Source organism: Tyto alba, unplaced genomic scaffold (assembly GCF_018691265.1).
Source record: "Tyto alba isolate M040663 unplaced genomic scaffold, T.alba_DEE_v4.0 Super-Scaffold_44, whole genome shotgun sequence".
NCBI classification, from domain to species: domain Eukaryota; kingdom Metazoa; phylum Chordata; class Aves; order Strigiformes; family Tytonidae; genus Tyto; species Tyto alba.
Genome location: NW_024881320.1, coordinates 2,029,559 through 2,056,694, shown reverse-complemented (window position 1 = coordinate 2,056,694; position 27,136 = coordinate 2,029,559). Strand labels below are relative to the sequence as shown.

The following is a 27,136-nucleotide window of genomic DNA, read 5'->3' as shown; positions in this document are numbered from 1 at the left end:
ACCGTCACGTGCGAGAGCCCAACCGTAACGGGGCTGCGAGTGACGGGGACACGGGGGGGGCCAGGGAAGGCGCTTCTACCCCCCCGAATTGCGGCCCTCACCCTGGGGCCTGGCCCCGCCATGGCTTTCGGCCCGGCGTGGACGGCGTGACCGGCTGAGATAAGCGTGACCGGGAGTTGCGGCATGGGACGGCACAGCCGGTGTTCGTCCCTGCCAGCACAGGAGGGCTCCGCACCCAGGGTGAGTGGTCCCTTTTCCCCTGTGGAAGGGGCTGGCGCTGAGGGAAGGAACAGGGCGGGGCTGTGGTGGTTTTTCCCTCAGGACCATCCCCAGCTTTAAGTGCTTGGGGGTTCGGTTTAAGGGCCCCTGCTCTGTGAGGGGCCACGCTGGGGTTGGTGGAGCAGCTTTGCTGCCATCCTTAGGATTCTGCGAGTGGCTGGGGAGGTGGAGGGGATAATTGCAGCCCCCTCAGTGCCACATGAAGGCAGAGCAGTGCTGTACCACCTCCCCCCACCCCAAATCATCATTCCCTCTGCCTGAGCTGCTTCTGTTTTGGGGAATAAAAATATCTTTTGCTCGGCCTGCAGTCGCCCTGCCTGAAGGGGAACGGGTCTGGCTTGGCATTGGGGGGGCTGCATGTGTAGGGAGCAATGGGGAAGGGGGGTTTCTCAGTGTTTTGAGGGGCTGCTGGAGTGACCCCCAGCTGATGGGGGGGCCCTGGGTCATCCCTCACAGAGCGTCTCCACACTTCTCCCCAGGGCAGGTGAATGCTCCTGGCCGCCTTGCTCCTGCTGGTATCGGTGCTGCTCGTCTGGGCCAAAATGTCCAACCCTCAGCCCAGGGAGGAGGAGAAGATGGAGCAGACCCCGGCAGAGCAGCCGGCAGCTCCCGCTGTAGCCAAGCCCCCGGCATGGCCAAGCCCCCCGGCCCCCAACCCGCCATCACGGGCCAGCAAGGCCGTGGTGGGGGAGCAGGAGCAGATCGCCGTGTACAACCCCGCTGCTCTCCGCCGGTCGACCCTGGCCAAATTTGTCCTGGGATCCTTTGAGGACAACTCATCCGACGATGAGCTGGTGGCCACGGCCTTCAGGGTGGGCAGCCGGCGCGGCAGCCTGGCCGGGTTGGGGGGCACTGGCACTGAGCCCCCCACCATGACCACCGTGCCGGAGTCTGTTGCTGGTATGAGGTACGACGCGTGGGGTCGTGAGCAGCAGTGCTGCAAAGATGCTCTGTTTGGGGTGGGCAGATGCTTTTTGTGGCTGCATTTCTCAGGGACCCTGTTGCTAAAATTGATGGGGAGGAGGGGGTGGGTGCTTCTTGGAGCTTCAAATAGATGCGTCCATCCTGCCCCCTTTAATTTGGTGCTGCATGAATAAACCCTGATAATAAGGTTAATGGCAGCACGCCAGGAAGAGCAGATGTGCTCGAGCGCTCTGTGTGACAGCAGTGCCACATGCATGAGAGCAGCAAGGACTGGGGTTGTTGCTCCATTACAGTGCTTTTGGATGTCAAAGAACAGGGTGGAAAGTGCTTTTAGTGTGCATGGTGTTCCTTCTTGCACAATCCCCAGTGTTGCAGCCAAATTGCCCAATTACTCCTCGTTTTCTTAGCTATGGTTGGCACAGGATGGGGGTGCACCTGGGAGTGGGGATTTTCTTGCATGGCCAGAAGAGATTGGGTTCGATTGAGGTGGTGGGCATGCAGCTGGGCAGCGGCAGGCGCTGCTGGTGTTTTCCCTGTGCTTACTATCTTTCTGAGTGCCCATTTTGTGCATGAGCATTTGTGGGAGAATTTCATGGGGTGTATGGAAACCTGCAAGCTGAGCTGAGCCTTTTGACAGGGCAACTGTGTGTGCACATGAATTTTTGCACGCAAATATTGCCCTGTGCCCTCAGGGCTGGATCCCACAAGGACCTGGTCCCGCTGCTGGGTTCTGCTATAGGGGGAGGATGTTAACACGGTCCTGGTATTGTGCGTGGGGAAACACAGCATCCCGGGAGGAGTGGGGTACGTGGGGTGTTCCTGTGCCACTCCTGCCCTTTTCTCTACCCTTGCAACTACTGCAGGTAACTTATTCAAGGCAGACAAGTAGCTCTTTAATGGTTTTGATGAAAAGTGGATGAGCTTTGCTCCATGAGTAGCTTTGCAGAGACTTTTGCCTAGTGCTGGGCCTGCTGCCTTGTGCAGAGCAGCTTCTCCTGTGAGCACAGCTGACGGCCATTACAAATAATTGGAAACAAAGCACTGCTGCCCAACTCCGCCTGGCTGCTTAACTCCTGGTTAAAAATAAAAGACCTTTAGCTGCAGGGACATGTTGTGAAACTTAACAGCCCAATGGTGTCTTCTTGCCTGGCTGGGGTTGTGTGTGGTTTCACGCACCGCATTGCTGGTGGGGTATCTGTTGCTTATCTGCGCTTTAAGATGTGAGGAATTTCCTCATGATGCTGCTCAAGTCACATTGTAGACATGGTTGGTGTAGTTTGCAGGATGGGATGGGTGTGCTGGCACAGGCTTTGGGGTGAGGTTCGGGGCTGTGGGGGGCAAGTGGGCAGCACAGCCAGCCCCGGCAGCTGCCGAGTGGCACGGGGGGATGCACTGGAGTGCGATAAACCTGGCGTTGTTCGATGCAGTGCTCCAGCTTCTTGGAAATACCCTCAGTGCATGGAAAGACTGGGACATTTCCCAACCTCCCAGGGGGTTTTGACACATTTCCCCTTAAAATAAATGTGTCAAGTGCTACTCATGAGAAAACTGCTCATTTGGGGTGGGGGGTTGGTCCTTCTTCGTTTGCTTATTTATAGCTCATCCACGGAATAACAATCATCTGTTCAAAGTCTGGCAGAGTTAAGAGGGGGGAATGTGAACCTGCTAATTCAAAAAGATGCTTAAAACTCTGGGAGGGCACGTGCCTGGCTGCCAGCTAGGTCACTGCTTGCCCGCAATGGGCTGTCCGGTGTTGCCAGACCCTCCTGCGCTGGCCGCAGCCGGGCCAGGAGGTGGGAGGTGCGAGGGCTGCTTTAGGGTGCTGTTGGGGCTGGAGCCCTGGCGAGGGGCTCGTCCGCTCGTCCGGCTGCCACTGCAGCCCACTCCGACCTTTGGGAATGCATGATGGGCTGCGAAGCAAGGAATAGACTCCCGAGGGCATGGAAATGCCCTCAGTGGAAAACCGTAGGAAGGGTGAGTCTGGCCGGCAGTGCGGTGAGCCTGGGACGGTGTTTGGGGGTTGTGGAGCAGGCAGTGCGGGTAGGTTGGGGTCTGATCTGGCACGGCACTGCGGCTGCTGTCCTTGCAAGCTGTGCAAGAGCAAATTCCCAAGGCAGCTGCTGTGTGCATTGCGTTCTTTGCAAGGTTTCTTGCAGAGCGCTGCCTGTTCTTTGCTCTCCCTTTGGTGACTTTATTGCAGCTTGGGGTGGTCTTGGAGCCCCTTGGAGACCTGCTGCTCATGCCATGGGGTTTAGAGGCAGCAATCCCACTGGCCTTGCACAGAGGCTGAGGAAGGGATGCTCTGTGCCATCCCGTGTACCTGTTGCCCTTCCTGCCAACCAGCCGGGCTGTTCCAGGCGTCCTCTGGGGATGTGAGGGTTAGATTCAGCTCTGCTTGGTGTGAACCGGGAGCTGCGGGGGCTTTGCAGCAGACCTCAGCCACTGCAAAGGAGCATTTGTTCATGGAACGATGATGGCAGCTCGGTGCTGCAGTTTGAGCCTGTGGGAGCCTCCCTATTCCTGTCCCTTGGAGCAGTGTGTGGTGCGTTTCCAGCTGTAACGGGCATGGCCAGGCTGCAGTGGTATCACCTCTCTGAACACACATGTGTTTTCATGCACCGGCCAAAAGCCCCAAGCAGCTCTCTGCTCCCTGAAATGCAAGCCCCAGGGCTTTTGGCCGGTACAGTGGGGTCTTAGGCCAGACCCTGCAGCTTCAAATCTTCTTGTTGTGGCATTTGAATTAATGTGGACCCACAGCTGCTGTGTGTGTGTGTCTGTGTCTGTGTCAGTTTTAATTGCAAAACACGCTCTGTTCACCCCAAATTGCTTGCCCCATATAACTCAGCCAAAAGCACTTTTCCTCTGCAGTGTTGCAGTGGGTGTTAAAGGTCCCTGGAAAGGTCCAAGTGCGCAACAGGGAGCTGGTAGCAAGGAAAGTGAATCCCGATGTTCCCTGCATGTGTCAGCAGGCTGAAGGGTTTTACTGCTTTCCTCAGAAGAAACCATGGAGGGGGCACAGTCTGTTCTCCAGCGCCCGCTGCTGCAGGTTGCCAGGCTCTCTGCAGATCCAACCCCCCAGGGAAGCTCGAGCCAGCAGCAGCACACGTCGCGCCCGGTGAGGGTTTGCTCGTGTGACTGCAGGCTGGCTGACGGCTGTCACGTCCCGCTGCAGGCCTAGCATGTCCGGGCTGCACCTAGCGAAGAGGGGCCGCGAGCACAGGAAGATGGATCTGCAACGGGACTTCACCGTCGCCTCGCCGGCAGAGTTTGTCACCCGCTTCGGCGGCAACCGCGTCATCGAGAAGGTTTTTCCCCTCACCCCCCTGCCTTTGCCCCGGGTGGTGGGTCGTTGCTTTTCACAGCGGCATCTTTGAGCGTTGCCCCAGTCTCCTGCACCCACCAGGCTTGGACTGATGACAATTTGGGGCAGGCCAGAGCATCTTGTCCCCCAGCTTCATCCTCCCTTGTGATCTGGGAGAGGGAAACCTTCCCAACGCTGCCCTTGCATGAAGGCTGCTCGCATGACAGGCACAAACGAAGGTCAAAGTCCTGTTTTCCATTAGCCCCAGTGCCAGGCACCAAAGCTGCTGTTAAAGACCCTCCTGCTCCACCAGCACGTACAACCGGCTGTTGCAAAGCGCCTGTGTTAGCGCTGCTGCCCCGCTTTGCTCACTGCCTGTGCCCAGCCCTCGCTCCCATGCTGCCATCCCTCGGAGCCGTGCACCCAGCCCTGCACCCCAACGGTGAGGAGAGGTTTCAGCCTGACACCTCACGTCCCCATTCCCCCCAGGTCCTCATCGCCAACAACGGCATCGCCGCCGTGAAATGCATGCGCTCCATCCGCCGCTGGGCCTACGAGATGTTCCGAAATGAGCGTGCCATTCGGTTCGTGGTCATGGTGACCCCTGAAGACCTCAAAGCTAATGCGGGTAATTCCTAAAAGCATCCAAACGAGGAATGTTCCCCATCCTGGAGCTGAGCGGGGGCAGCCCTCTCCTCCCTGCTCTGCTGCCTGGGACATGGAGGGCTCTGCACAGCCCAGGCTCACACACTTTACTCCTATGCAGCCAGATCCAGGAGTAAATAAATTTTACCCCCTCCAGCCTCCCGGGGATGGAGGATTTGGGGAGGGGTGTGCAAAGGGCAGCATGTGAGTGGGGCACAGCTCAGGGGACTGGCTCCCACCGCTGCCATGCACTGTCTTGCAGAGTACATCAAAATGGCAGATCACTATGTGCCCGTCCCTGGGGGGGCCAACAACAACAACTACGCCAATGTGGAGCTGATCGTGGACATTTCCAAACGGATCCCGGTCCAGGTAGCGGCCGCTCACGGGCCTCCTGCCTCTTTGTCAGGGGAAGCTGCTAGGGCAGAAGGGGCACTCAGAAATGGGGTGACGTCCCTCTGTGTGGAGGAGCTGGGCATGATGCTGTGGCCAACGGGAAGATGCCAGCGCAGGGAGATAACGGCTCACAGTGCTCCTTCTCTTGGGCCAGGCGGTGTGGGCTGGCTGGGGACATGCCTCGGAAAACCCCAAGCTGCCAGAACTCCTGCAGAAAAATGGGATAGCTTTCCTAGGTAAGGTCTTGCCTCCTTCCCTCTGCCAGAGGGAGCAGCAGGTATTGGGCCAGTGTGTGCCTGTGTGCTCGCTCCCCAGGGACTCCACACTGGGTAATGCTCGGTTCATGCGTCTGGTGTGCCCACCCCGCACCGTGGCAGTCCTCAGGCCGCTTTCCTGGAGCTGTCCCAGGAATCCCGCTGTTGTCTGGGTTTTCCCTGTAATGCTCATGCTGATGCAGCATTCCCAGAGGAACACTGCGGGGGAGCAGAACTTGTGGGCCTCCCAGCCAGGGGACAGCCAAGGCTCCCCCTTGGAGAAGAGTTGAGCTCCATCCTAAATCGGGCAGTGGGTTTTGGGGTGGGGGGGTATTTCCCATGCCCCTACTCTTTGCAGAAGGGCTGATGGTGCCGGCTCAGTAGGGAGCAGCTTCCTGCAGCATCTGTGTGATGGGGACGGGCTGGTTGGTCCAGCTCACCCCTTCTTTCCCTGTTCAAAGGTCCCCCCAGTGATGCCATGTGGGCGCTGGGGGACAAAGTTGCCTCCACCATCGTGGCTCAGACTGTCCAGATCCCCACATTGCCGTGGAGCGGGAGCGGTAAGCGCGTCCCCCAGCCCCATACACCCTTCCTGCTCCCCCCCCTCCTCTCCTCCCTGCCACCTCATCTCCCCTGAAATAAGCACCAGGGTTGGTGTCCCCAGCTCAGCTGGCTGCAGATATTGGGGACCTCACTGCAGCTAAGCAGCTGCTGGTTTAGGTAGAGGGGGTTTTGGAGATGGGGTGCATGGAAACAGGGGAAATGGCCTGTGCCCCAACATGGGATCCCCAGCTCTCTGGGCACCGCCAGCATGCCACCCCAGCCATGGAATCCTGGTGCTGACTGTAGCCCTGGCTGTGCCCACAGGTCTGGTGGCCAAGTGGTCTGAGGAGGACCAGAAGCATCAGCAGACAATCAGCATCCCCCTCGAGATGTACACACAGGGCTGTGTGAAGGATGTGGAGGAAGGCCTGGAGGTAAAGCTGAGCCCATGGGCAGCTGGTTGTCTCTTTGTCCACCATTATTTCTCCTTAGAGCCTGCATGCCCTGACCCTTTGGGCCTCCCAGCACACGTGGCAGTGATGCAAAGCTGTTTCAGCAGCAGTGTGTCCCTCTGCATGGATGTGGCTCGGGGCAATCCTGCTTGGGGATGCGTGGGGCTGGGGCAGGGTGGACTGTTGGGATCCAGAGTATGTCAGTCATCCCAGTCCTTGTTTCCCCTCAGGTGGCCAAGAAGATCGGTTACCCGCTGATGATCAAGGCAGCAGAAGGTGGTGGGGGCAAAGGCATCCGAAAAGTGGAGGCAGCGGAGGAATTTGGCACTTGCTTCCGGCAGGTGAGAGGTGCCTGGAGCCCCCGTCCCCATCCCCGTCCCATCCTGGGGCACGCAGCAGGGTCCTACTCCTACCCCAGGCATCTCATGCTCCCCGCCTGGGCTCGCCACAGGACCTGCCTCCATCCTGGGATGAATTCTGGGACGTGTTGCCAGAGCATGATCCTTTTTTCCTGCTGCAGGTGCAGGCGGAGGCACCTGGGTCCCCCATCTTCCTGATGAAGCTGGCGCAGCACGCGCGGCACCTGGAGGTGCAGGTGCTGGCCGATGAGTACGGCAATGCCATCTCCCTCTTTGGCCGCGACTGCTCCATCCAGCGCCGGCACCAGAAGATCATCGAGGAGGCACCCATCACCATCGCTGCACCCTCCATCATCGAGGTGATGGAGCAGGTGGGTGGCCCTGGTCTTAGGGCAGCACGAGGTTTGAGTGAGAAACTGGCCTGATCCTTGCTGGGTTTATTGTGTTTTTTGGCACCTGAGGCTCCTAAGGAAGGGAGGGACCCCCGGAGCTGAGCAGGGAGCCCCAGCCCTGCTTGTCCCAGTGGGTCTGTGCAAGGACACTGCTGTCGTTTTGCTGGGGACACCCTGACCCTGCAGCAGTCAACCGAGGGTGATTGCTCCCCGCGGGGTTCTCGCCCTCTCCTGCAGTGTGCGGTCCGGCTGGCCCAGATGGTGGGCTATGTGAGCACGGGCACCGTCGAGTACCTCTACAGCAAGGACGGGAGCTTCCACTTCCTCGAGCTGAACCCACGGCTGCAGGTGGAGCACCCCTGCACAGAGATGATCGCGGATGTGAACCTCCCTGCTGCCCAGCTGCAGGTACCTGAGCATGAATGGGCGACTTTGCGAGGTGTGTTAGGTGAAGCAGTTTTGTAATTTAGGGAGAAGTGCTGGGCTGGAGCCTGGCAGAGGGAAGCTGTTCCATATACCACCACATAGGGTGCAGGTGGATGCAGTGTAGCACCCCTCCTTTGCCCCTGGCTCCCCTCTGGGAGCAGCTGCCTGCAGCGTAGCACCTCTTCCCCTTGCTCTTCATTCAGACCATCTATTCATGCCTCCCAGTTGTAATTTTGATGCTAAAGTCTTGTTCTGGCTGCTGAAGTCCTCCTGTCTTCTCATGCAGATTGCAATGGGCATCCCCTTGCACAGGATAAAAGACATCCGGGTGCTGTACGGGGAGAGCCCCTGGGGCGATACGCCCATCTGCTTCCACAGCCCCACCAACACCCCAGTGCCCAGGGGCCACGTCATCGCTGCCCGGATCACCAGTGAGAACCCCGAGGAGGTGAGCCACAGGAACAGGCTCTCATGCACCGGCCCCGTGCGCGGGGATAAGGGAACCCTGTGGCTCATGGGGTTGAATTGGGCACGGTCCTCCCCAGCTGGACAATATTCAAGGGCATTGATCCGCGTACAGACTGATAAATGACACTGGGGTTCCCCTTCCCTGTTCATGCTGGGCGGGTCTCAAGCCTGGTTTCTCCATGTCTTCTGCTCTGTCTTTGCTCAGGGTTTCAAACCCAGCTCAGGGACGGTGCAGGAGCTGAATTTCCGCAGCAGCAAAAACGTCTGGGGGTACTTCAGCGTAGCAGCAGCCGGGGGGCTGCATGAATTTGCCGATTCCCAGTTCGGGCACTGCTTTTCGTGGGGAGAGAACCGAGAAGAAGCCATCTCGTGAGTGTGGCGGGAGAGGGTGGAGAGTGGGTGTCCTTGGGAAGGCTCACAATCAGTGCATGAGCTGAGAAAAGCAGCTTTTATCTGAGAGGAACAGAATGGTGCCGCTGTGCTGAGCAGCTTGTTTGTGCTGCAGAGACTTTGTGGCCAAAGCCAAAGCTTTTAGACTGAGCTGGTGCTACAGCCCCAGTTCATCAGCCGGATCCTTAAAGACACGTCCTAGTGATCTGCTAAGCAGATGCTCAGTGACAGTGAGCAGCAATGTTAATTCAGTAATGGAGCAACATGTAACGAGTCTGTCTTGGGTGTTCAAGGGTTTTATTAAGTCAGTGCTGAGGGTGGAGCTGTCTCATCCAGGTATGAGGGTGCCCAGGGCTTGAGAGCTCATCACCCCGGTTCCCATGTTTCCTCTGCTGAAAGCCAAGCGCTGCCTCATGGGTCATTAATGGAGGGGTTTGCTCCCTAAAAGGAACATGGTGGTCGCCCTGAAAGAGCTGTCTATCCGCGGGGATTTCCGGACCACGGTGGAGTATCTGATTAAGCTGCTGGAGACAGAGAGCTTCCAGAACAATGAGATAGACACCAGCTGGCTGGACCATCTGATTGCTGAGAAAGTGCAGGTGGGGGAGACCGGCCCCCCGAGGGTCGCTGCTCCCTGTCAGGTGTAAGACCCAAACCCTGTTATTTTTGCCCCCCCACAACCCCAGGCAGAGAAGCCAGACACAATGCTGGGTGTTGTCTGCGGCGCCCTGAACGTGGCAGATGCTGCCTTCAGAACGAGCATGACTGACTTTCTGCACTCGCTGGAGAGGTGGGGAGCTGCCCAGGGGGCTCGGCCGTGGGGTGGGCACAGGGGGTCACAGGAACTGCATGTCCTGCGTGGCTCCTGTAAGCCTGGAGACTGGGTTTTTCTCTCCCTGGGCCATCTTCCTTCCCCCTTTTGCTGTAAAAGCCTTGCAAATCCGGAGGCAGTGCCTGTGGCACTGCAACAGCCTGGCAAACGGGTGTCTACTGTGACTCACAGCTCTCACTTCTCAGCAGTCGCTTTACCTGGAGAGAGGAAAAAGTTTCACACGGGTGGGAAAACAGCTTTCAAGGGGAAGTAGCTTGGCTGAGTGCAGCTTGTTTTGTTTTGGTTTGGTTTTTTTTTGCACTTGAATGTCAAGGTTATTCCTCCCGCCCTGGAGGACGCCCGGGGCTCTCCCCCGTGCCTTTATCTGTTCATGTTTTTCCCATGTCTGGCCAGTCTCCGGATGCATTTTTACAAGGCGCTCACATGGGTCATTTAAAGCTTGTCCTCTCCAGTCACCTTCGCACCCTCCCACAGTCAGCTCGGAGCCCACACGGCCCAACACCCGCAGCACCGCTGACATCTCGCACACTTGGCTTCCTGCCGGCGTGCAAGGCAAGAAATACTGTGATGCCCGAGCTGTCCGTTGTGTTTCAGGGGGCAGGTGCTGCCAGCAGCCTCCTTGCTGAACATCATTGACGTGGAGCTCATCTATGAGGGCGTGAAGTACGTTCTCCAGGTGAGGGCTGGGCTGTGCTGCTCCCGACCCCGTCGCAGCACTTCACACGGGGACAGGGACATGTGCTCCTGTCCTGAAGGAGAAAGATACAATCAATACCAGGTTGTCCTTTAAAAATGTGCAATTAAAAATGAGGTTAACAACCTCCTTTTAACTAGACAGACATTTTCATATGCCGTGTTGTCCAGAGTTTAATAAAGGACCTAATTTTCTTGCTTTGCAAGTTGAACTTCAGCAAAAACTTCTTACTTATAATGAAAGCAACAGGTGAGCCATGAGTTAAACCAGCTCTGGGCTGCGAGTTGAACTCTGATGCAGCCTGAGGTTGCTGCCTCCTGCCCTCCCCAGCACAGCCCCATCCCGTGGCAGCCTGCAGCTCCTGCACCGGCCCTTGCACTGAGCGTGGGGAGACACTCCTCTCCCCCCACCATTCCCACCAGCCCCCAGCAAGGCCCTGGCATGTGTTTCAGGGGGTTGCACTGAGACCCTGGCTGCTACCTGCAGGTGGCTCGCCAGTCCCTGACGACATACGTCGTCATCATGAACCGCACTCACATAGAGATAGATGCGCACCGGCTGAACGACGGCGGGCTGCTGCTCTCCTACGATGGCAACAGCTACACCACCTACATGAAGGAGGAGATTGACAGGTACCTCCCCACTGGACCCCTATCAGCCCTTCCCGCTGACCTGCAGCCGGTTGGTGAGACTTTTTCCCTTTCCTTCAGATACCGGATCACCATCGGCAACAAAACGTGCGACTTTGAAAAGGAGAAGGACCCGACAGTGCTGCGCTCGCCCTCCGCGGGGAAACTGCTGCAGTACACGGTGGACGATGGTGGCCACGTGGATGAAGGGAACATTTTTGCAGAGATCGAGGTGAGTTTTGCAGAAGGGGCCGGAGAAGCTCCGTCCCTGCAACGCTGGTGGACAGCAAAGGTGAAACCCACCGCTGCTGCCACGATGCTTGAGGTGCCCTGCAGCGTGCTGGCGCTGCTCGCTCGGTGACCGTTTCACTCCTCCTCGCCCAGGTGATGAAGATCATCATGACGCTGGCGGTGGAGGAAGCTGGGCGGGTGCACTACATCAAGCGGCCGGGTGCGCTGCTGGAGACGGGCTGCGTCATAGCCCGGCTTGAGCTGGATGATCCCACCAAAGTGAAGCCTGTGAGTCTGCCGGGGGCTGGCCACTCTGCTGTCCCCTCCTGTCCGCTTCCAGGTGGCATTCCACGGGGTTCACTGGGGGACAAAACAGGAGCTGCAATGCCTGGGGCACCAGCAGGGATACATCCCCATGCTGGCACAGGGTGACACTCACATGGCCATGCGGTGTTGCTCTGCATAAGCCTCCCATGCACGCTTACTTAGTGTGCAGGAGCTCATCTGCGAGTTTATCGTATATCTATAACACCCTGTCTACATCTCCAGTTTTTCTGCACTGTTTTCACGACGGGGCACTGGCAGAGGCATGAAGCTGAACGTTAGGTGCTTCCTCTGTATCTAACCAAAAGCAGACATTGGAGGGGTTGTGCTGGTTTCTCTGAGGCAGCTGCAGTTCTCAGGGGCCTCCATCCCATGTCAGCAAGGACCCAGGCCAGCCCACCTCTCTTTGATCTCTCCAGGCACAGCCATTCACGGGGGGGCTCCCAGCCCAGCAGACCCTCTCCATCACCGGTGAGAAGCAGCACCAGGTTCTCCGCAACGTGCTGGACAATCTCACCAACGTCATGAACGGGTACTGCCTGCCCGAGCCCTACTTCAGTGCCAAGGTGGGTGTGGGAGGCAAAGGTGGTCCCAGGCGTCCTGGCCCCATTGCCTCCACGTTAGCCAGCGCCGGTGGGTGCAGGCAGCACCAGCTTCTGCTCCCCGCAGGTGAAGGAATGGGTGGCACAGCTGATGAAGACAGTGCGGGAGCCCTCCCTGCCCCTCCTGGAGCTGCAGGAGATCATGACGAGCATTTCGGGAAGAATCCCCTTGTCCGTGGAGAAGTCAATCCGGAAAGTGATGACGCAGTATGCCAGCAACATCACCTCCGTGCTCTGCCGCTTCCCCAGCCAGCAGGTGAGTGATGCGGGGCTGCGCTTCCCAGCTTGGCCTTTGCTTCCTTTTTAGCTGGAGATAGTTAGGAGTTTCTACCTGAATTTGTCCTGCCAGGAGATATTATAAAAAGTTAAGTGGGCGAGGGAAATGCTTGTGTTTCTGTGCTTGCCTTTCTGTGCTTGCCTTTCTGTGCTTGCCTTTCTGTGCTTGCCTTTCTGTGCTTGCGTTTTCGTGCTTGCGTTTTCGTGCTTGTGTTTTCATATTTATTTGTCACTTTGCATTTTTCACTTGCAGGAAAACCAAACCAACAAACAAAACAAAACAAAACAAAAACAAACAAACAAAAAACAAAACAAACCAAAACAAAACCACAACCAAATGAAAGGCTCTGCATGCAGCAGCGCAGTTCCCAGGCAAGCTGGGGAGATGGCAGCCCTGCATCGCACTGGCCCCGAGCTGCCCCAGCCCCTGTGCTCTCTCCCTGCAGATCGCCAATGTGCTGGACGCCCACGCGGCCACGCTGCAGAGGAAGGCTGAGCGGGAGGTCTTCTTCATGAACACGCAGAGCTTGGTGCAGCTGGTGCAGAGGTGAGCCCCGCACTGTCTGAAACCCCATCTCAGCCCTCCACTGCTGTCGCCTCCTCGCAGCACGCTGGACTCTCTGCTCCCCAGGTACCGCAGCGGCATCCGGGGCTACATGAAAGCAGTGGTGCTAGACCTGCTAAGACGCTACCTGCAAGTGGAGACGCAGTTCCAGCATGGTGAGGGCTCAGGGGGTTTCTGGAGGGGTCTGGGGGGCTCTCTGGGAGGTCTGCAGGGCTCACCATGCTCTGCCCCACAGCTCACTATGACAAGTGTGTCATCAGCCTGCGGGAGCAGTGCAAACCCGACATGACTCCCGTGCTGGAAAGCATCTTCTCTCACGCCCAGGTGGCAAAGAAGAACCTGCTGGTGACCATGTTAATTGTGAGTACAGCCCATGCCCCAAGGCACCAGAAGTAAAGGCTGGTGGCAGGAAAAAGCCTGTAAGCCGAGGGAAGCTCTGCATTGCTGCGGGACAGGACGCGGCTGCAGGTGGCTGGCACAGCCCTGTGCTTTCCTCCTGAAAGCAGGCGGACACCTGAGAAACCACTTTTCTGCATCCTCAGGGTTTGGGTTTTGTATTCAGGTGTCCATTCTTGCCTCATTAGGGGGACTTGATCTCTCCTCTGTAGCGTTGCATTGCTGCACTTGGTTCAAAGAGCAGCATTTTGCCCATTTTAGCTCCTTGGGTCTTGTCCCCGTTGCCCGTGTGGGGCTGGGGCTGCGGGATGAAGCCACCCTGCTGTGAGGGGCTTGATCTAAGCCATGGTGGTGTGTGCGTTGCAGGACCAGCTGTGTGGCTGCGACCCCACGCTGACGGATGAGCTGACAGCCATCCTCCATGAGCTGACCCAGCTCAGCAAGACCGAGCACTCCAAAGTGGCACTGAGAGCCCGGCAGGTCAGCCAGCGCCACGCCGTGCCGTCCCCATCCCTCTCCCCATCCTTGTCCCCCATGCTCTCAGCCACCTCTGCCCTTGCAGGTGCTCATTGCCTCTAACCTCCCCTCCTACGAGCTGCGGCACAACCAGGTGGAATCCATCTTCCTCTCTGCTATCAACATGTACGGGCACGAGTACTGCCCTGAAAACCTGAAGGTTGGGAATCGCGCGATTTTCCACAGGGGGAATTTGGCTTTCGGGTAGCTTTGGTGAGGAGGTCTGGCTGCAAGTGGCTTAGCCTTAAAAATAGCCCCCAAAAGCAAACAAAGCCTTGCTTCAGTGTCAGTGCCTGTGCGGAGCAGAGTGGGGGGTGCACCCCATTGCTGCCAGTCCCCATCCCCTTCTCCTCACCCCATTTGGCAGGGGACAAACATGTGGATCCAATTCTGGGTCTGGCGGTGTCCCTGTGGTGAGCTGAGTGTCCCATGGCATGACAGTGGCCTGTCCTGCACAGCCCCACATTGAGGGACCCCTCTGGAACGTGCCTCCCCCCTCCTGCCATGGGGCAAGGGGGGGTCCCACTTTGTCCTTGCCCTAAATTTTGCTTTCTTCCCCTAGAAACTGATCCTCTCAGAAACCACCATTTTTGATGTGCTTCCCATCTTCTTCTACCACACCAACCAGGTGGTGCGCATGGCGGCACTGGAGGTGAGGCTTGGGAGGGGGGAACCACGGGGGGGCACGTGAGCCCCAGGGGGGTGGCACAGATGTCTGCACTGGGATCAGGGGCACGGCGGTACCTCCTGCCACCCCCCTCCCAGGTGTACGTGCGGCGTGGGTACCTCGCCTACGAGCTGAACAGCCTGCAGCACCGGCAGCTCTCGGACGGCACCTGCCTGGTGGAGTTCCAGTTCATGCTGCCCTCCTCCCACCCAAACAGGTACGGGGGCCCCTGCACGCCTGTCCCGCTCCCCTGGACACACTGTCCTTTTTGCAAAGGGTTTGTATCATCTCCTCCAAACAAAACGCGGGGATCCCCAGAGGGAGCTGCCCCCCACGCTCTCCCTTTGCCAGTGGAGCAGGATGAGCCCTCTCCAGGTTAGGGTCCCATGTGGGACCTGCGTGGTCCCCATCGGACCCAGGAGCGGTGTTTCCACCCACGGCTGATGGCTGCCTTGCTCCCCCGTGCAGGATGTCCGCCCCCATCAGCATCTCCAACCCTGACCTGGCCCGGCACAGCACCGAGCTCTTCATGGACAGTGGTTTTTCTCCCCTGAGCCAGCGGATGGGAGCTATGGTGGCCTTTGACAGATTTGAGGACTTCACAAGGTGGGGATGCAGGGACATGCCTGGCTGGTCATGCACGTGCCTTTTGGGTGCTGCTGCAGTCATTAGAGAGCAAAAAGGGGAGTGGAAGGGCCAAAGCTGGCAGCGGCTGGGCAGCACTCGGGGCAGCTTCTGTTTTTCCCACAGCCAGAGGTTGGGACTGGGGAATTTCAGTACAACAGTTACCTGGTGGGGACATGGCATGTCTTCTGGGGACATGTGGGGAAGAAGCTTGCCTGGCACAGATTAAACATCTATATACGTTAGCATAGAAGCGCTCATGACCTGTGGCTTTGCCATGGGCTGGTGGAGCCCGGCTGAGCCCGTGCCGTGCCCCCGGGTTGCTGCGCTGGTACCCACATCCCTGCCACAGCGGGTCCCTGGCGCTGTCCCCTCGGGCAGAGGGTGGGCATGACGTGCTGACCTGTCACCCCATCCCCACCCTTTGGGCAGGAACTTTGATGAAGTGATCTCATGCTTCACCGATCCCTCTTTGGAGAGCGTGCTCTTCAGTGAGGCACGAGCCACCATCTACGAGGAGGAGGACGCCAAGGTGGGCACGACGTTGTTGCTGTCCCCCACTGGGATAGCAGTGGTGCTGCTGGTCAGGGTTGACCGGGGGGGGGTTTGTTGCCAGAACATCCGCGAGGAGCCAATCCACATCCTCAACGTCGCGCTCCGCTGGGCTGACCACATGGAAGATGAGAAGCTGGTGCCCATCTTCAGAGCCTTTGCCCAGTCCAAGGTCTGTCGCTGAGGCTGGGCCCCCTTTTTGCAGACCCTGCAAGCCAGGTCACTGTACCCCAAGGCACTGCCTCACCTCCACATGGTGCTCCCCAAAATGCTGCACCCATGGCAGCTTCTTGTGTTTTGTTCGCTCCCTTGGTGGAGATGATTAAGCTCTCGTGACTGGTAGAATCTTCTGTTTCTGTGTAGAAAAACATCCTTGTTGACTGTGGTCTCCGGAGAATCACATTTCTCATTGCCCAGCAGGTGAGTGCAGACTGAGCCACCGACAGGCAGAGTGACTTCTGCCTCCCTAAAACACCTAGAAACACCTATAAATACCTTATAACATTGAGTGATGGATGTACCTACTGTGCATCAGGAGCTGGGAATTAATTATGAGGGATTCAATGAGTGACTTATCTCCTGTATTATCCTTTATGCTGCTGACATCTCCAATAACATGTGGTTTCTGTGTGGCTCCTTTAAGTCATCGATTATTCCCAGCTCTTTTCACTTTTGGGGGAGGAGGAAGCTTGTAAGGATTTTTCTTTTTAATGAATTCACTGAAAATTGGAAAAATTAATGTTGTGTTCTTTCTCCCTTTTTCTCTAGAGAGAATTCCCCAAGTTTTTCACGTTCCGAGCTAGGGATGAGGTAAGAGCTGTGGCGGGATCAGAGCCTGTTGGGCGCTGGCTGGCGGCCCGCTCGCTCACCCCCGCCCCGTGCCGCACCAGTTTGCAGAGGATCACATCTACCGGCACCTGGAGCCGGCGCTGGCCTTCCAGCTGGAGCTGAGCCGCATGCGCAACTTCGACCTGACGGCCATTCCCTGCGCCAACCACAAGATGCATCTTTACCTGGGGGCTGCCAAAGTGCAGGCGGGAGCCGAGGCCACCGACTACCGCTTCTTCATCCGCGCCATCGTGCGCCACTCGGACCTCGTCACCAAGGCAAGGGCGTGCGGGCAGAGGTGGTGGGTGTGTTTTGGGTGCGGATGGGGGGGGGGGTGCTCCAGCCACCCCTGATGACCGCCTGGTTCGCCGCAGGAGGCTTCCTTCGAGTACCTGCAGAACGAGGGCGAGCGGCTGCTCCTGGAGGCGATGGACGAGCTGGAGGTGGCCTTCAACAACACCGCCGTCCGCACCGACTGCAACCACATCTTCCTCAACTTTGTCCCGACGGTCATCATGGACCCCTCCAAGGTATTTTTCTCAGTGTCTTGCTTCCTGCTGTCAGCGTGTTGCTAAGCTGGGGATGGAGGCTGCATCATCCCTCGTGCTCGCTACCCCTGCACGGACAGACAACCACCCCCCTCCACTGGCTATCAGTCCCAGTCCCCTCCAGTGCCCGCCAGACCCTGAATGGGGGATGGATTCAGCAGCCCTAGGAGCTCCTGCAGCTTAATTTCTGCGTCAGACCCTTCTCCATGGGCTGTTTACTGGGGAGGTGATGAGACGTCACACTTTGCAATGATCAGGGGCTTTTTGTACAGACTTGGATGAGCAGGCAGTTTGCTGGAAGGCACGAGGGTGAGCAGCAGGCGCTTCCCCCGGGCAGCGTGTGGCCTGAAGGAGTGGGGCTGTGTCTGTCCAGGAGGATATGGGGCACCATCTTTCCCTCTCCCCAGTGGAGAGGCTGGATGGTAGCACCAGCCTTCAGGAATGGAGGGATAAAGAGAGGGAAGAGGCTTGCCCAAAACAAATCTGAAATGGCTGTTTGTAGTAGAGATGCAACGGGGCTGCTCCCTGCTGTTGCACGCTCAAGGACAGTGTTGTCCCCGGGGCCACGGACCCACCCGTGTGTCACCTTGTGCCCAGATCGAGGAGTCGGTGCGGTCCATGGTGATGCGCTACGGCAGCCGCCTCTGGAAGCTGCGGGTCCTGCAGGCCGAGGTGAAGATCAACATCCGCCTGACGCCCACTGCCACCGCCATCCCCATCCGCCTCTTCCTGAGCAACGAGTCCGGCTACTACCTGGACATCAGCCTCTACAAGGAAGTGAGGGACCCCAGCACCGGCAGCGTGAGTAACCACAGGCGGTGGCTGCAAGCAGGAACCCAACCACGACTGCTTGAGCAGCTACGGTGAAACTTTGGGGTGGTTTCTGCAAAAATCCTCATGCACCTGCAATGCTGGTCTGTCCCAGAGCCCCCCGAGATTGTGCAGCAACATTCCCAGGGCTGGCCCTGTTTCACTCCCCTCTGTGCTGCATCCAGCTGGGCACCTCAGAGTGATGCTTTGCTCCAAAATGGTGCTAAGCTCCAGGGGTGTTGCTGGTGTGCAGGCAGGCAGTTTTTGGCCTGGGAGGTGAAGGGCAGTGTTAGGATGTTACTGGTACTTGCAGCACAGCAGCGTTGCACTCTGTCCCCTCAATAACAAAGAGTGGGGTGGAAAATCATCTTCTCTGGTCCAGTAGAGCCACAGACATGAGCATTTTAGCCAGGCAAAGCTCAGCAGTGCTCCAGCCCTGCGGGGCTCTTGCACCCTGGTGTTGCAGAGAGGACTTGCCTGCCCGCAGAGGGAAGGCAGCCAACGCTCTGCCCTTCTCTGCAGATCATGTTTCAGTCATATGGGGACAAGCAGGGGCAGCAGCACGGGATGCTCATCAACACCCCCTACGTCACCAAGGACCTGCTTCAGGCCAAGCGGTTCCAGGCGCAGTCCTTGGGCACCACCTATGTGTATGACTTCCCGGAGATGATCAGGCAGGTGAGTCTGGCTGAGCAGAAAGAGGCTCCAAATTATTGCGATTGCTTTTCTTCCCCACCTTCCCCACATACTCCCATCTGGGGAAAAGACTCCTCTCCTCTGAGCTGGCAAAAGAGAAAAAGAAAAGAGCCCAAGCCCCAGCATTTTTGGTTATATGGAACTATTTCTAAAACAATTCCTAGCTCTTGCAAGTTGCTGTAGTTGAACTCACGGAGGATGTGAACCAGAAAGCCTCTTGCGAAGAGGTCTGCAGCAGGGTGGGGGGCTCTAACAGAAAGTTTTGCTCCCCCCAAGTCCCAGGCTGCTGCAGGAATCTGCGCTCGGCGATAGCCTCGGAGCTGCCACAGCCCCGTGCTTTCAGCTCGTCCTGTGCGCGGTGTCTCTGCAGGCTCTCTTCAAGCTGTGGGGCTCCTCAGAGCTGTACCCCAAGGATGTCCTGACGTACACCGAGCTGGTGCTGGACTCGCAGGGGCACTTGGTGCAGATGAACAGGGTCCCTGGAGGGAACGAGGTAGCGGGGGTTGATTTGGGAGCGGGACAGAGGGGAATGGCTGGTGGCTTCCAAGTCAGCTGTGTTTAAAGCTCAGGGGATACTCCTCGAGCGTTTTGTCCATCACCTAATACAGCCTCCAGCTCTGACCCCGTTTCTCTGGAGGAACCTGCCCAGTGACCTTGTGCTGTTTTGGGGCAGGTGGGGATGGTTGCTTTCAAAATGAAGCTGAAGACCCCCGAGTATCCGAAAGGCCGGGACATCGTGCTCATCTGCAACGACATCACGCACAGGATCGGCTCCTTCGGGCCGGAGGAGGACCTGGTCTTCCTGCGAGCCTCTGAGCTGGCACGGGCCGAAGGCATCCCCCGCGTCTACATCGCTGCCAACAGCGGCGCCCGCATCGGCTTCGCTGACGAGATAAAGCACATGTTCCAGGTGGCCTGGGTGGACCCTGCGGACCCCTACAAGGTGGGTGGGCACCTCCCCTCCTGGCATCGCCAAAAACAACAGAGAACTTGTTTGGGGAAGGAAGGACCACAGCTAAACTGGAACGTAAAACTGTGGGATCAGTGCTCGGGGGGTGAGCCCACACCTGCACCCAGCGCCACAGGGACGGTTCCCTCCTCTTTCCCCAACGGGATGGAGATAAAGGTGCCGGTGTTGGCCTGGCTGCTCTGTCCAGCCCTGGCCCCTGAGCTGCTCTTGATGTGTGGATTTGGGTTGGGTTTGGAGAGGAGCCGTGTCCCACAGGAGCTTGTGCATGGGGTCTCCGCAACTCATCCTTCTCCTTTTTATTTTCAGGGGTTCAAGTACCTGTACCTGACTCCCCAGGACTACACAAGGATCAGCGCCATGAACTCAGTGCACTGTGAGCACGTGGAGGAAGGGGGCGAGTCCAGGTGAACGCCACTATCCCATGGGGTGCACGGAGCCACCCCAAGCCCTGCCCTACAGCCCTGCCAGGACGCAGCCCCCACATCCCGGCTCAGCATCCTGCCACACACATCATGCAAATGAGTGCTTCCCTCCGTCCTGCCCTGCCCACACCACCATGGCTCTGTTTTCCCCACAGGTATGTCCTCCTGGACATCATCGGGAAGGACAACGGGTTTGGGGTGGAAAACCTGAGAGCTGCTGGTACCATCGCCGGGGAGTCCTCTCGTGCTTACGATGAAATAGTGACCATCAGCATGGTACAGCCGTGCGCCCTTCCCCGGCTCCGCTCCTCCCCTCTCTCCTACTTGCTTTTAAGGTCACCGTGGGGGGAATAACAGGATGCAACAAGTGACCTGGTGCAGCCCGCCTGTGCAGACCCCTGCAGAGCATCGCTCTCCCGATGCTCGCGGACGCTGCTGCAGCCCTTTCTCCCCAGTAACCCCACGTGTCCGTGCCCAGGTGACCTGTCGTGCCATCGGGATCGGCGCGTACCTGGTGAGGCTGGGCCAGCGCGTCATCCAGGTGGAGAACTCCCACATCATCCTCACCGGTGTCACGGCTCTCAATAAGGTACCGTGCTCCTGCTGCGGGTCCTCCCCCAGCACCATCCCTCGCGCCACTATCTGCGAGGGCTCCTTCGCTGTCCCCTGGGAAGAAGTGGCAGTTCCCTGCATGTCACCTCAGGGGAGCTGTCTGCAGGAGCTGCAGGGGAGACGTGGCTCTGCTCGTCTCACTGAGAATTGAGAAAATGCCACCCCGCAGCTATTTGGCATTGCTTTAGGGGCCAGTTCACGCTGCATCGCTCTGGGGTGGGATGGCAGAGCTGCCACGGGGACTGTTCAGCTCCAGTCTCAGGGGCAGGACCCATCTCTGGGCAGAATTGCACTGGTTTGAGCTGATTTGAAACCTGCTTAGCTAAACTGATACACCTGTGGGTCCCTTTAGCTGTCTAAAGCAGAGTCTTTTTGCTTTAACATCACCCTGGTAGGCAGAGGTGGAAATTCAGCTTCATACCAGAGGGAATGTGCCTGTACAACGGTTTTACTTAACAAACAGAGCAAGGAGGGGTGGCTCCTGGGTTAGCAGAGACCGATCTGTGTTTCTGTTAATAATTCTGGCTAGGTGTTGGGACGTGAAGTTTACACATCCAATAACCAGCTGGGAGGCGTGCAGATCATGCACAATAATGGCGTTGCCCATGTCACCGTCCCGGATGACTTTGAGGGGGTCTACACCATCCTGCAGTGGCTCTCGTACATACCCAAGGTAGGAGGGTGCTGCAGGACGGTGCTGTGGGGTGTTACCCCGTGGTGACCCTGGCTGGTGACTTGCCCTTCGGCGCTTTCCCTTGAAGGATAACCGAAGCCCAGTGCCCATCACTGCCATAAGTGACCCCATCGAAAGAGAAATCGATTTTGTCCCTTCCAAAGTCCCCTACGACCCCAGGTGGATGCTGGCAGGGAGACCCCACCCAAGTAAGTGAGGGTAGGCTGAGACCTCTTCAGCAACGCTCCCAAACGTGTCTGGTGGTTGCAAACCCTCCCCGTACTGGTGCAAAAGGTGCTTCTTTGCTGTGGATTGGTGCACAGGGAGCCCCTCGGGGCTCACCGTTGCGCCTCGCCGCTTTTTCCTGTGCTCTGCAGCTCTCAAGGGGACCTGGCAGAGCGGCTTCTTTGACCAGGGCAGCTTCCTGGAGATCATGAGGCCGTGGGCTCAGACAGTTGTGGTTGGCAGAGCGAGGTACGGCCAGGAGCAGGGGCGGGAGCCCCATGCTGGAGAGCGATGCGGGCAGCCTGCACGCGTGGCCAAGCACGCTCAAGCCCTGGCCGTGGCACTGCTTTTGGGATGGTGGAGGGGGGAACACCTCTGTGGTGGGGCTGGGGTGCAGCACGGAGGGGAATTGGCCTCTGCTGAGACCACCCTGCCTCGCCGCAGGCTGGGGGGTCTCCCAGTGGGTGTCATTGCTGTTGAGACCCGCACCGTGGAGGTGACGATACCCGCAGATCCTGCCAACCCAGACTCGGAGGCAAAGGTGCGTGGGGGGACTTTAGTGCAGCCAGGAGGAGACTGCAGGGGAAAAGCTTAGTGTAATTAGTGCGTCTTGATTTTTCTTAAAGACTGGTGAAATCATGGGTGCTTGGTCAGTTTGTTTTCTTCCAGCTCTTGCACACCACGTGCCACCAACCTACCAGCACGGTGTGCCAGGAAGCACCGGTACCGGTCTCAGCACTGCTGCTTGCCATGTTCTGCAGATAATCCAGCAGGCTGGGCAGGTCTGGTTTCCAGATTCTGCTTTTAAAACAGCCCAGGCCATCCGGGACTTCAACCGGGAACATCTCCCGCTGATGATCTTCGCCAACTGGCGAGGCTTCTCCAGTGGCATGAAAGGTACCTGCGCTCGGGGTGCCCAGATCCCCGTGCCGTGACATTCTGCCGGCACTCCTGCCACTCCACGGGTCCTGGGATGAGCCAACCTGCCAGGGTCCTGCCCGCACCGCTCCGAGACATGGGGATGGACTGGGGAGGTGATGGGGCGTCACCAGGAGCCAGGTCCCAGGGCTTGGTGGCTTCCTGCTGGGCTGGTTTTGGGGTGCTTGTTTGGTCTCTTCAATGGAGAAGGTGGCTTTGGGTTGCTTGAAGGAGGCAAGGGGCAACGGCCCGGCACTCGGGGCACCCAGCCACTCAGACCCTTTGGCTTTCAGACATGTACGACCAAATGCTGAAGTTCGGCGCCTTCATTGTCGACAGCCTCCGGGATTTTAAGCAGCCTGTCCTGGTCTACATCCCACCGCACGCGGAGCTGCGGGGAGGCTCCTGGGTGGTCATCGACTCCACCATCAACCCCCTGTATGTGGAGCTCTACGCGGACAAGGAGAGCAGGTCAGCATCCAGAACACGTGTGCATCCTCCACAGCCTGTGTGCGGAGAAATGAGCCGGTGCATGGGGCCTGCAGAGCCATAGTCCCGCTGGCAGAGACCTCTAGTCATTTGAAGTGGGTATATTTCCCCCCCCTTTACCCCAAAGCCATCAGCTAAAGGTTCCGGGGCTCTTAGCAGTGTGGTAGGTACCTCCTTGGGGATATCCTCCTACGTCCAGCAAAAGCTGCAGGTGAGTAAAACATGGTTCTGGGGGTCCACAGGCCCTTTCTCTAACCTGAACTAACGCATGTTGGAGCAAGCTGTAAGGAACAGGAGGACAGGCAAGAATCCCACACTGGAAACAAAACCTTTTGAGGTTTTCTCTCACCCTAATTCTTAGAAGAGAGAGTTGCCTGGACCTCTTGTCCCAGGATTTATTCTCCCATGCAGACCAGTCCCTGCTTTACCAAGCTTCTCTTCCAGGGGAGGCATTTTGGAGCCTGGAGGAACAGTGGAGATCAAGTTCAGAAAGAAAGATTTGGTGAAAACCATGAGAAGGATCGATACAGTCTATGCCAAGCTCGTTGAGCAGCTGGGTAAGGGAAGGGTGTTTCGGCTTGTGGGCATTGGTAAGTTAAAACATGAGGCTCAAACACCATGATGGCAACCATCAGGAAATCCCTTAGTGTTCCCCTGTGAAAATTCTTCACGGCTTTTCTGATAGTGGAGCCTTCCAAGAGGATGTGGTGGTACTTTAAAACACCTGTATCTCCTGGGGGTTCCCTAAATGGTGCTGGGCTTTTCTCCCATGCTTTGAGATGAAGAAGGGCAATGACCATGCTGATCAGTACCTAATGAGATGACACATAGTCATTACAGAGCTGCGCAGAGGCTGCTTTTAATTCACTGGGGCTCCTCTCACCCCGTGATCATCTCCTCCCTGCAGCGGTTGGTGGGGCTTTGTAGGGAGCTCCTTGCCTCCATGCCCCTCCACCCTGCTAAAACACAGTCCCACAAAGCCCTTGCAGATGCCACCTCCCACCTCTCTTGCGTCAGGCACTGAACACGGTGCAGCCCCTTCGCGGCCACGGCCTTTGGTGGGAAGGGTGTAAATGTGCCAAAGCACAGGGCCGTGATGCCAGGCGCCCTGTTTCCTGGTGGGGTGGCTGCTGTAGGAGCTCAGAGTGGAGCCCAGCCCTGGCGGTGGCCTGTGGAGCCCGTCACAGGGTTGGTGGGTGGGCTGCTCAGCACGGCGTGTCCCCCAGGGACCCCCGAGCTGTCCGAGGCGCAGCGCAGGGACCTGGAGAAGCAACTCAAGGCCCGGGAGGAGCTTCTCCTGCCCGTCTACTACCAGGTGGCCGTGCACTTTGCCGACCTGCACGACACCCCGGGCCGCATGCAGGAGAAAGGCGTCATCACGGTGAGCCAGGGAAAGTGGGAAAGGGCTTGGTGTGAGGGGTTTTGCAGTGAAGGTTGGAGGAAAAATCCCCTCCCGGGGGTCTGGGCTGTAGCTCAGGGTGTTTCTGCCCCAGCCCAGCGGAGCTGCCTTCAAACCCGCCAGCGCGAGCTGTGCGCGAGCAGTCTCTGCACATCAGCTCCTCTTCTTTCAGCAGTGGTGAACCCCGAGCTCTGTCCCCATTTCTGCAGGACATCCTGGAGTGGAAGAACGCCCGCTCCTTCCTCTACTGGCGGCTGCGCCGGCTGCTGCTGGAGGAGGAGGTGAAGGTGGAGGTCCTGAGGGCGAACAGTGAGCTGAGCCACATCCACATCCAGTCCATGCTGCGGCGCTGGTTCATGGAGACGGAAGGAGCCACGAAGGTACCTCCAACCCCGGCTGCCCGAGGCACCCCTGCGCCCAGGGGTCCCCAGGGCTGTCACCCTGCTCTCCCGTCACTCCACCATTCCGCTGGGGCCTCCCTGAGGGCTTAAACGTGCGATGGGAATTACCTGCAGCCTGTGCCAGGGTGGGTGGCCAAGCAGCCCTGGGGCTGGGGCTGTTTCTTCAAATTGGGTGATCTCAGTTGGATGCCGGAGCTCATCGGTAGCAAGGTGGCCCTCAAATAAACAAATTCTACCATCAGATGGGGCTTCCCAGGGCAGAAGTGAGACTTGGGGACACCACCGTGTTAGTCCTGTGCTTGCTGAGCTGGGGAGGGAGGGCCTGCAAAGGAAACACGTTTTACCTTAACTTTTTGCATTTTAAACAGCACACAAAGGTTTCCTGAGTTTCAATTTCCAGACTGATCCTTCTACCCAGTGGCTGTTCAGGGGAGCATGCCGCACCGTGCTGTGCCACGTGTGCAGGACTGAGATGAAAAATCCCATTGCCCGGTTTTGTCGTGGGAGGTGAAAGTCTGAGGCCCCAGCGGAAAGCGGGGGGCTCGGGCTGTGCGGGCGGCAGGACCCCCTGCCCACGGTGCTGCTGTCCCCAGGGCTACCTCTGGGACAACAACCAGGTGGTGGTGGAGTGGCTGGAGAAGCACATGCGAGAGGACGACAGCACCCAGTCGGCCATCCGGGAGAACATCAAGTACTTGAAGCGGGACTACGTGCTCAAGCACGTCCGGAGGTGAGCGGCTGCGGGAGCCGGGGTGCGAAGGGCCGTGCTGTCCCCGGGGTTGGGGACAGCGGGATGAGGCGGTTCTTGCTTCAGCCTCCAAAGGCAGCGGCGCTCTGTCGTCTGCCTCGCAGCCTGGTCCAAGCCAACCCCGAGGTGGCCGTGGACTGCATCATCCAGATGGCTCAGCACATCACCCGTGCGCAGAAGGTCCAGGTCGCCCGTCTCCTGTCAGCAGTGGATAACGACGGCCCGTCCTGAGGTGCTGGCCAGCGGCGTGCAGGGGGATCGCCGCAGGGCAGGAGGGGCACCGGGACACGCTGCTGCTCAGAGGCCGGACCTCACCTCCCCACCCGGTTCCTCAGCCCTTGAACTGAAGTCTTGGACTCTTGCTCGTGTGCCTAAATAAATAATACAGTGTTTGTATTTTAAGCCGTGAAGATGGTCTTGCCATCTGTGCCAAGTTCCCTCTGGTGCTGGGGGGTTCTCATCAGAGGGGCGGCTTGGCAGAAGATAAACTTGTCCCAAGCCAAGTCTGGAGTCTGGACCTGGTGCAGAAGTTGGTTTTAAAAAGGATCTAAAATCTTTTACTGTGTTTTAGTTGCAAGCCCTGGCCTTAGGCTTTACAACAAGCATCAGTGTCAGACACGTCTCATGAGACTGGACGGAGCTGGAAGTACAAAGCGACTGGCCCAGGCACCGCAGGGGAGCGGGACGGAGGAGGAGGTCTCCGTACGGCCGTGTTGAAACTGTCCCTGGCACCAGGAAATGTAACCCTGTGTAAGAAGCGGTCTCAAACCGATGGTTTATAATAAACTCAGGAACTGTGAGGAGCAATTTGGCCGATCCTTCCCCTTGTTGGGGAGCGATGAGTAGATGTGACTACGAGTAGCTGGTGGCCCAGAGAAGACATCGGCAAGCCATGCTGGGAGCTATTGCAGTGGGAACATCAGTGAGTTTGAGTGACCCGACTGTTCCTCTCGCCCGTCTTGTGTCCTTTCTTCCTCCTGGCCCAGCTCCTTTGGGTGTTCTCAGCCTGTGCCTGCTGTGGAGGACGGAGAGGAGGGAGGACACGGCTCCGGGTGCTCCTGCCCCGGCCACCCCGTTCCTCCGCTGAAGCACAGGAGCCGGGGTGAGCTCTCTGTCTGCTCGGACCTTTACCCCTCTCCTCGGGTGGCCTTTAATCAGCTTGGTTCGTGGAGGGAAATCTGAAGATGTGCCCTCCAGTTCCTCCGGCTGCGCGGGTGCGTCGTTTCGCCAGCACAGGTTGGGCTTTGCCCGGCAAAGCGGGAGGCATGATGGCGATGGAAGGCGGGACGCCTGGTTCGAGTGCAGTGCTGGTCTTGCCGTGGTGGGGAAGTGTTGGACACCTAGGTCATGCCTGGGCTGGGGGGTCCCGCCAGGGTCTGCGGGGAGCTCTGCCTGTCCCGGGGGTGGAAAGGGCCTTACGAGGTGTTTTCTGGTTCGAAAAGTGTCGCTGCGCTTTGTCAGGGAAGGGTGGGGGCTGGTGGTCGCCTTACGGGAGCCAAACCACCAATAAATTGAGCACGGTTCTCCGGGAGGTTTTCCTCATCTCTTTTTCTTTTCCCATCATCTAAACACGGCGGGTCTGAGCGGGGCTGGTGCCTCTGCAGCTGCGCAGCCCCTTCCCTGCGGCACAGGAACCGCTTTAGCACAGAGCAGCTCCTGA

General features: G+C 58.1%; 1 protein-coding gene across 1 annotated transcript; it reads left to right on the top strand.

The window, feature by feature from the left end:
* Positions 1 to 122: 122 nt before the first annotated feature.
* On the top strand, positions 123 to 27,007 carry ACACB (acetyl-CoA carboxylase beta). The gene is made up of 53 exons (XM_042805545.1): positions 123 to 240; positions 759 to 1,186; positions 4,376 to 4,508; positions 4,994 to 5,132; positions 5,412 to 5,521; positions 5,700 to 5,781; positions 6,261 to 6,359; positions 6,667 to 6,776; positions 7,025 to 7,135; positions 7,315 to 7,524; positions 7,783 to 7,953; positions 8,258 to 8,419; positions 8,645 to 8,808; positions 9,278 to 9,428; positions 9,516 to 9,619; positions 10,256 to 10,337; positions 10,842 to 10,987; positions 11,066 to 11,216; positions 11,369 to 11,503; positions 11,959 to 12,105; positions 12,209 to 12,397; positions 12,864 to 12,964; positions 13,049 to 13,137; positions 13,218 to 13,342; positions 13,745 to 13,858; positions 13,941 to 14,054; positions 14,457 to 14,546; positions 14,660 to 14,778; positions 15,030 to 15,167; positions 15,618 to 15,717; positions 15,802 to 15,909; positions 16,101 to 16,157; positions 16,506 to 16,547; positions 16,628 to 16,843; positions 16,940 to 17,095; positions 17,711 to 17,914; positions 18,446 to 18,601; positions 18,990 to 19,112; positions 19,293 to 19,562; positions 19,896 to 19,993; positions 20,167 to 20,287; positions 20,490 to 20,600; positions 21,153 to 21,296; positions 21,385 to 21,505; positions 21,674 to 21,770; positions 21,966 to 22,062; positions 22,283 to 22,418; positions 22,733 to 22,910; positions 23,373 to 23,485; positions 24,155 to 24,309; positions 24,537 to 24,707; positions 25,322 to 25,458; positions 25,581 to 27,007. Exons 2-53 carry the CDS (start codon positions 768 to 770, stop codon positions 25,705 to 25,707), a joined length of 7,143 nt encoding a protein of 2,380 aa, XP_042661479.1. The 5' UTR covers positions 123 to 240; positions 759 to 767; the 3' UTR covers positions 25,708 to 27,007.
* The last annotated feature ends 129 nt before the right edge of the window (positions 27,008 to 27,136 follow it).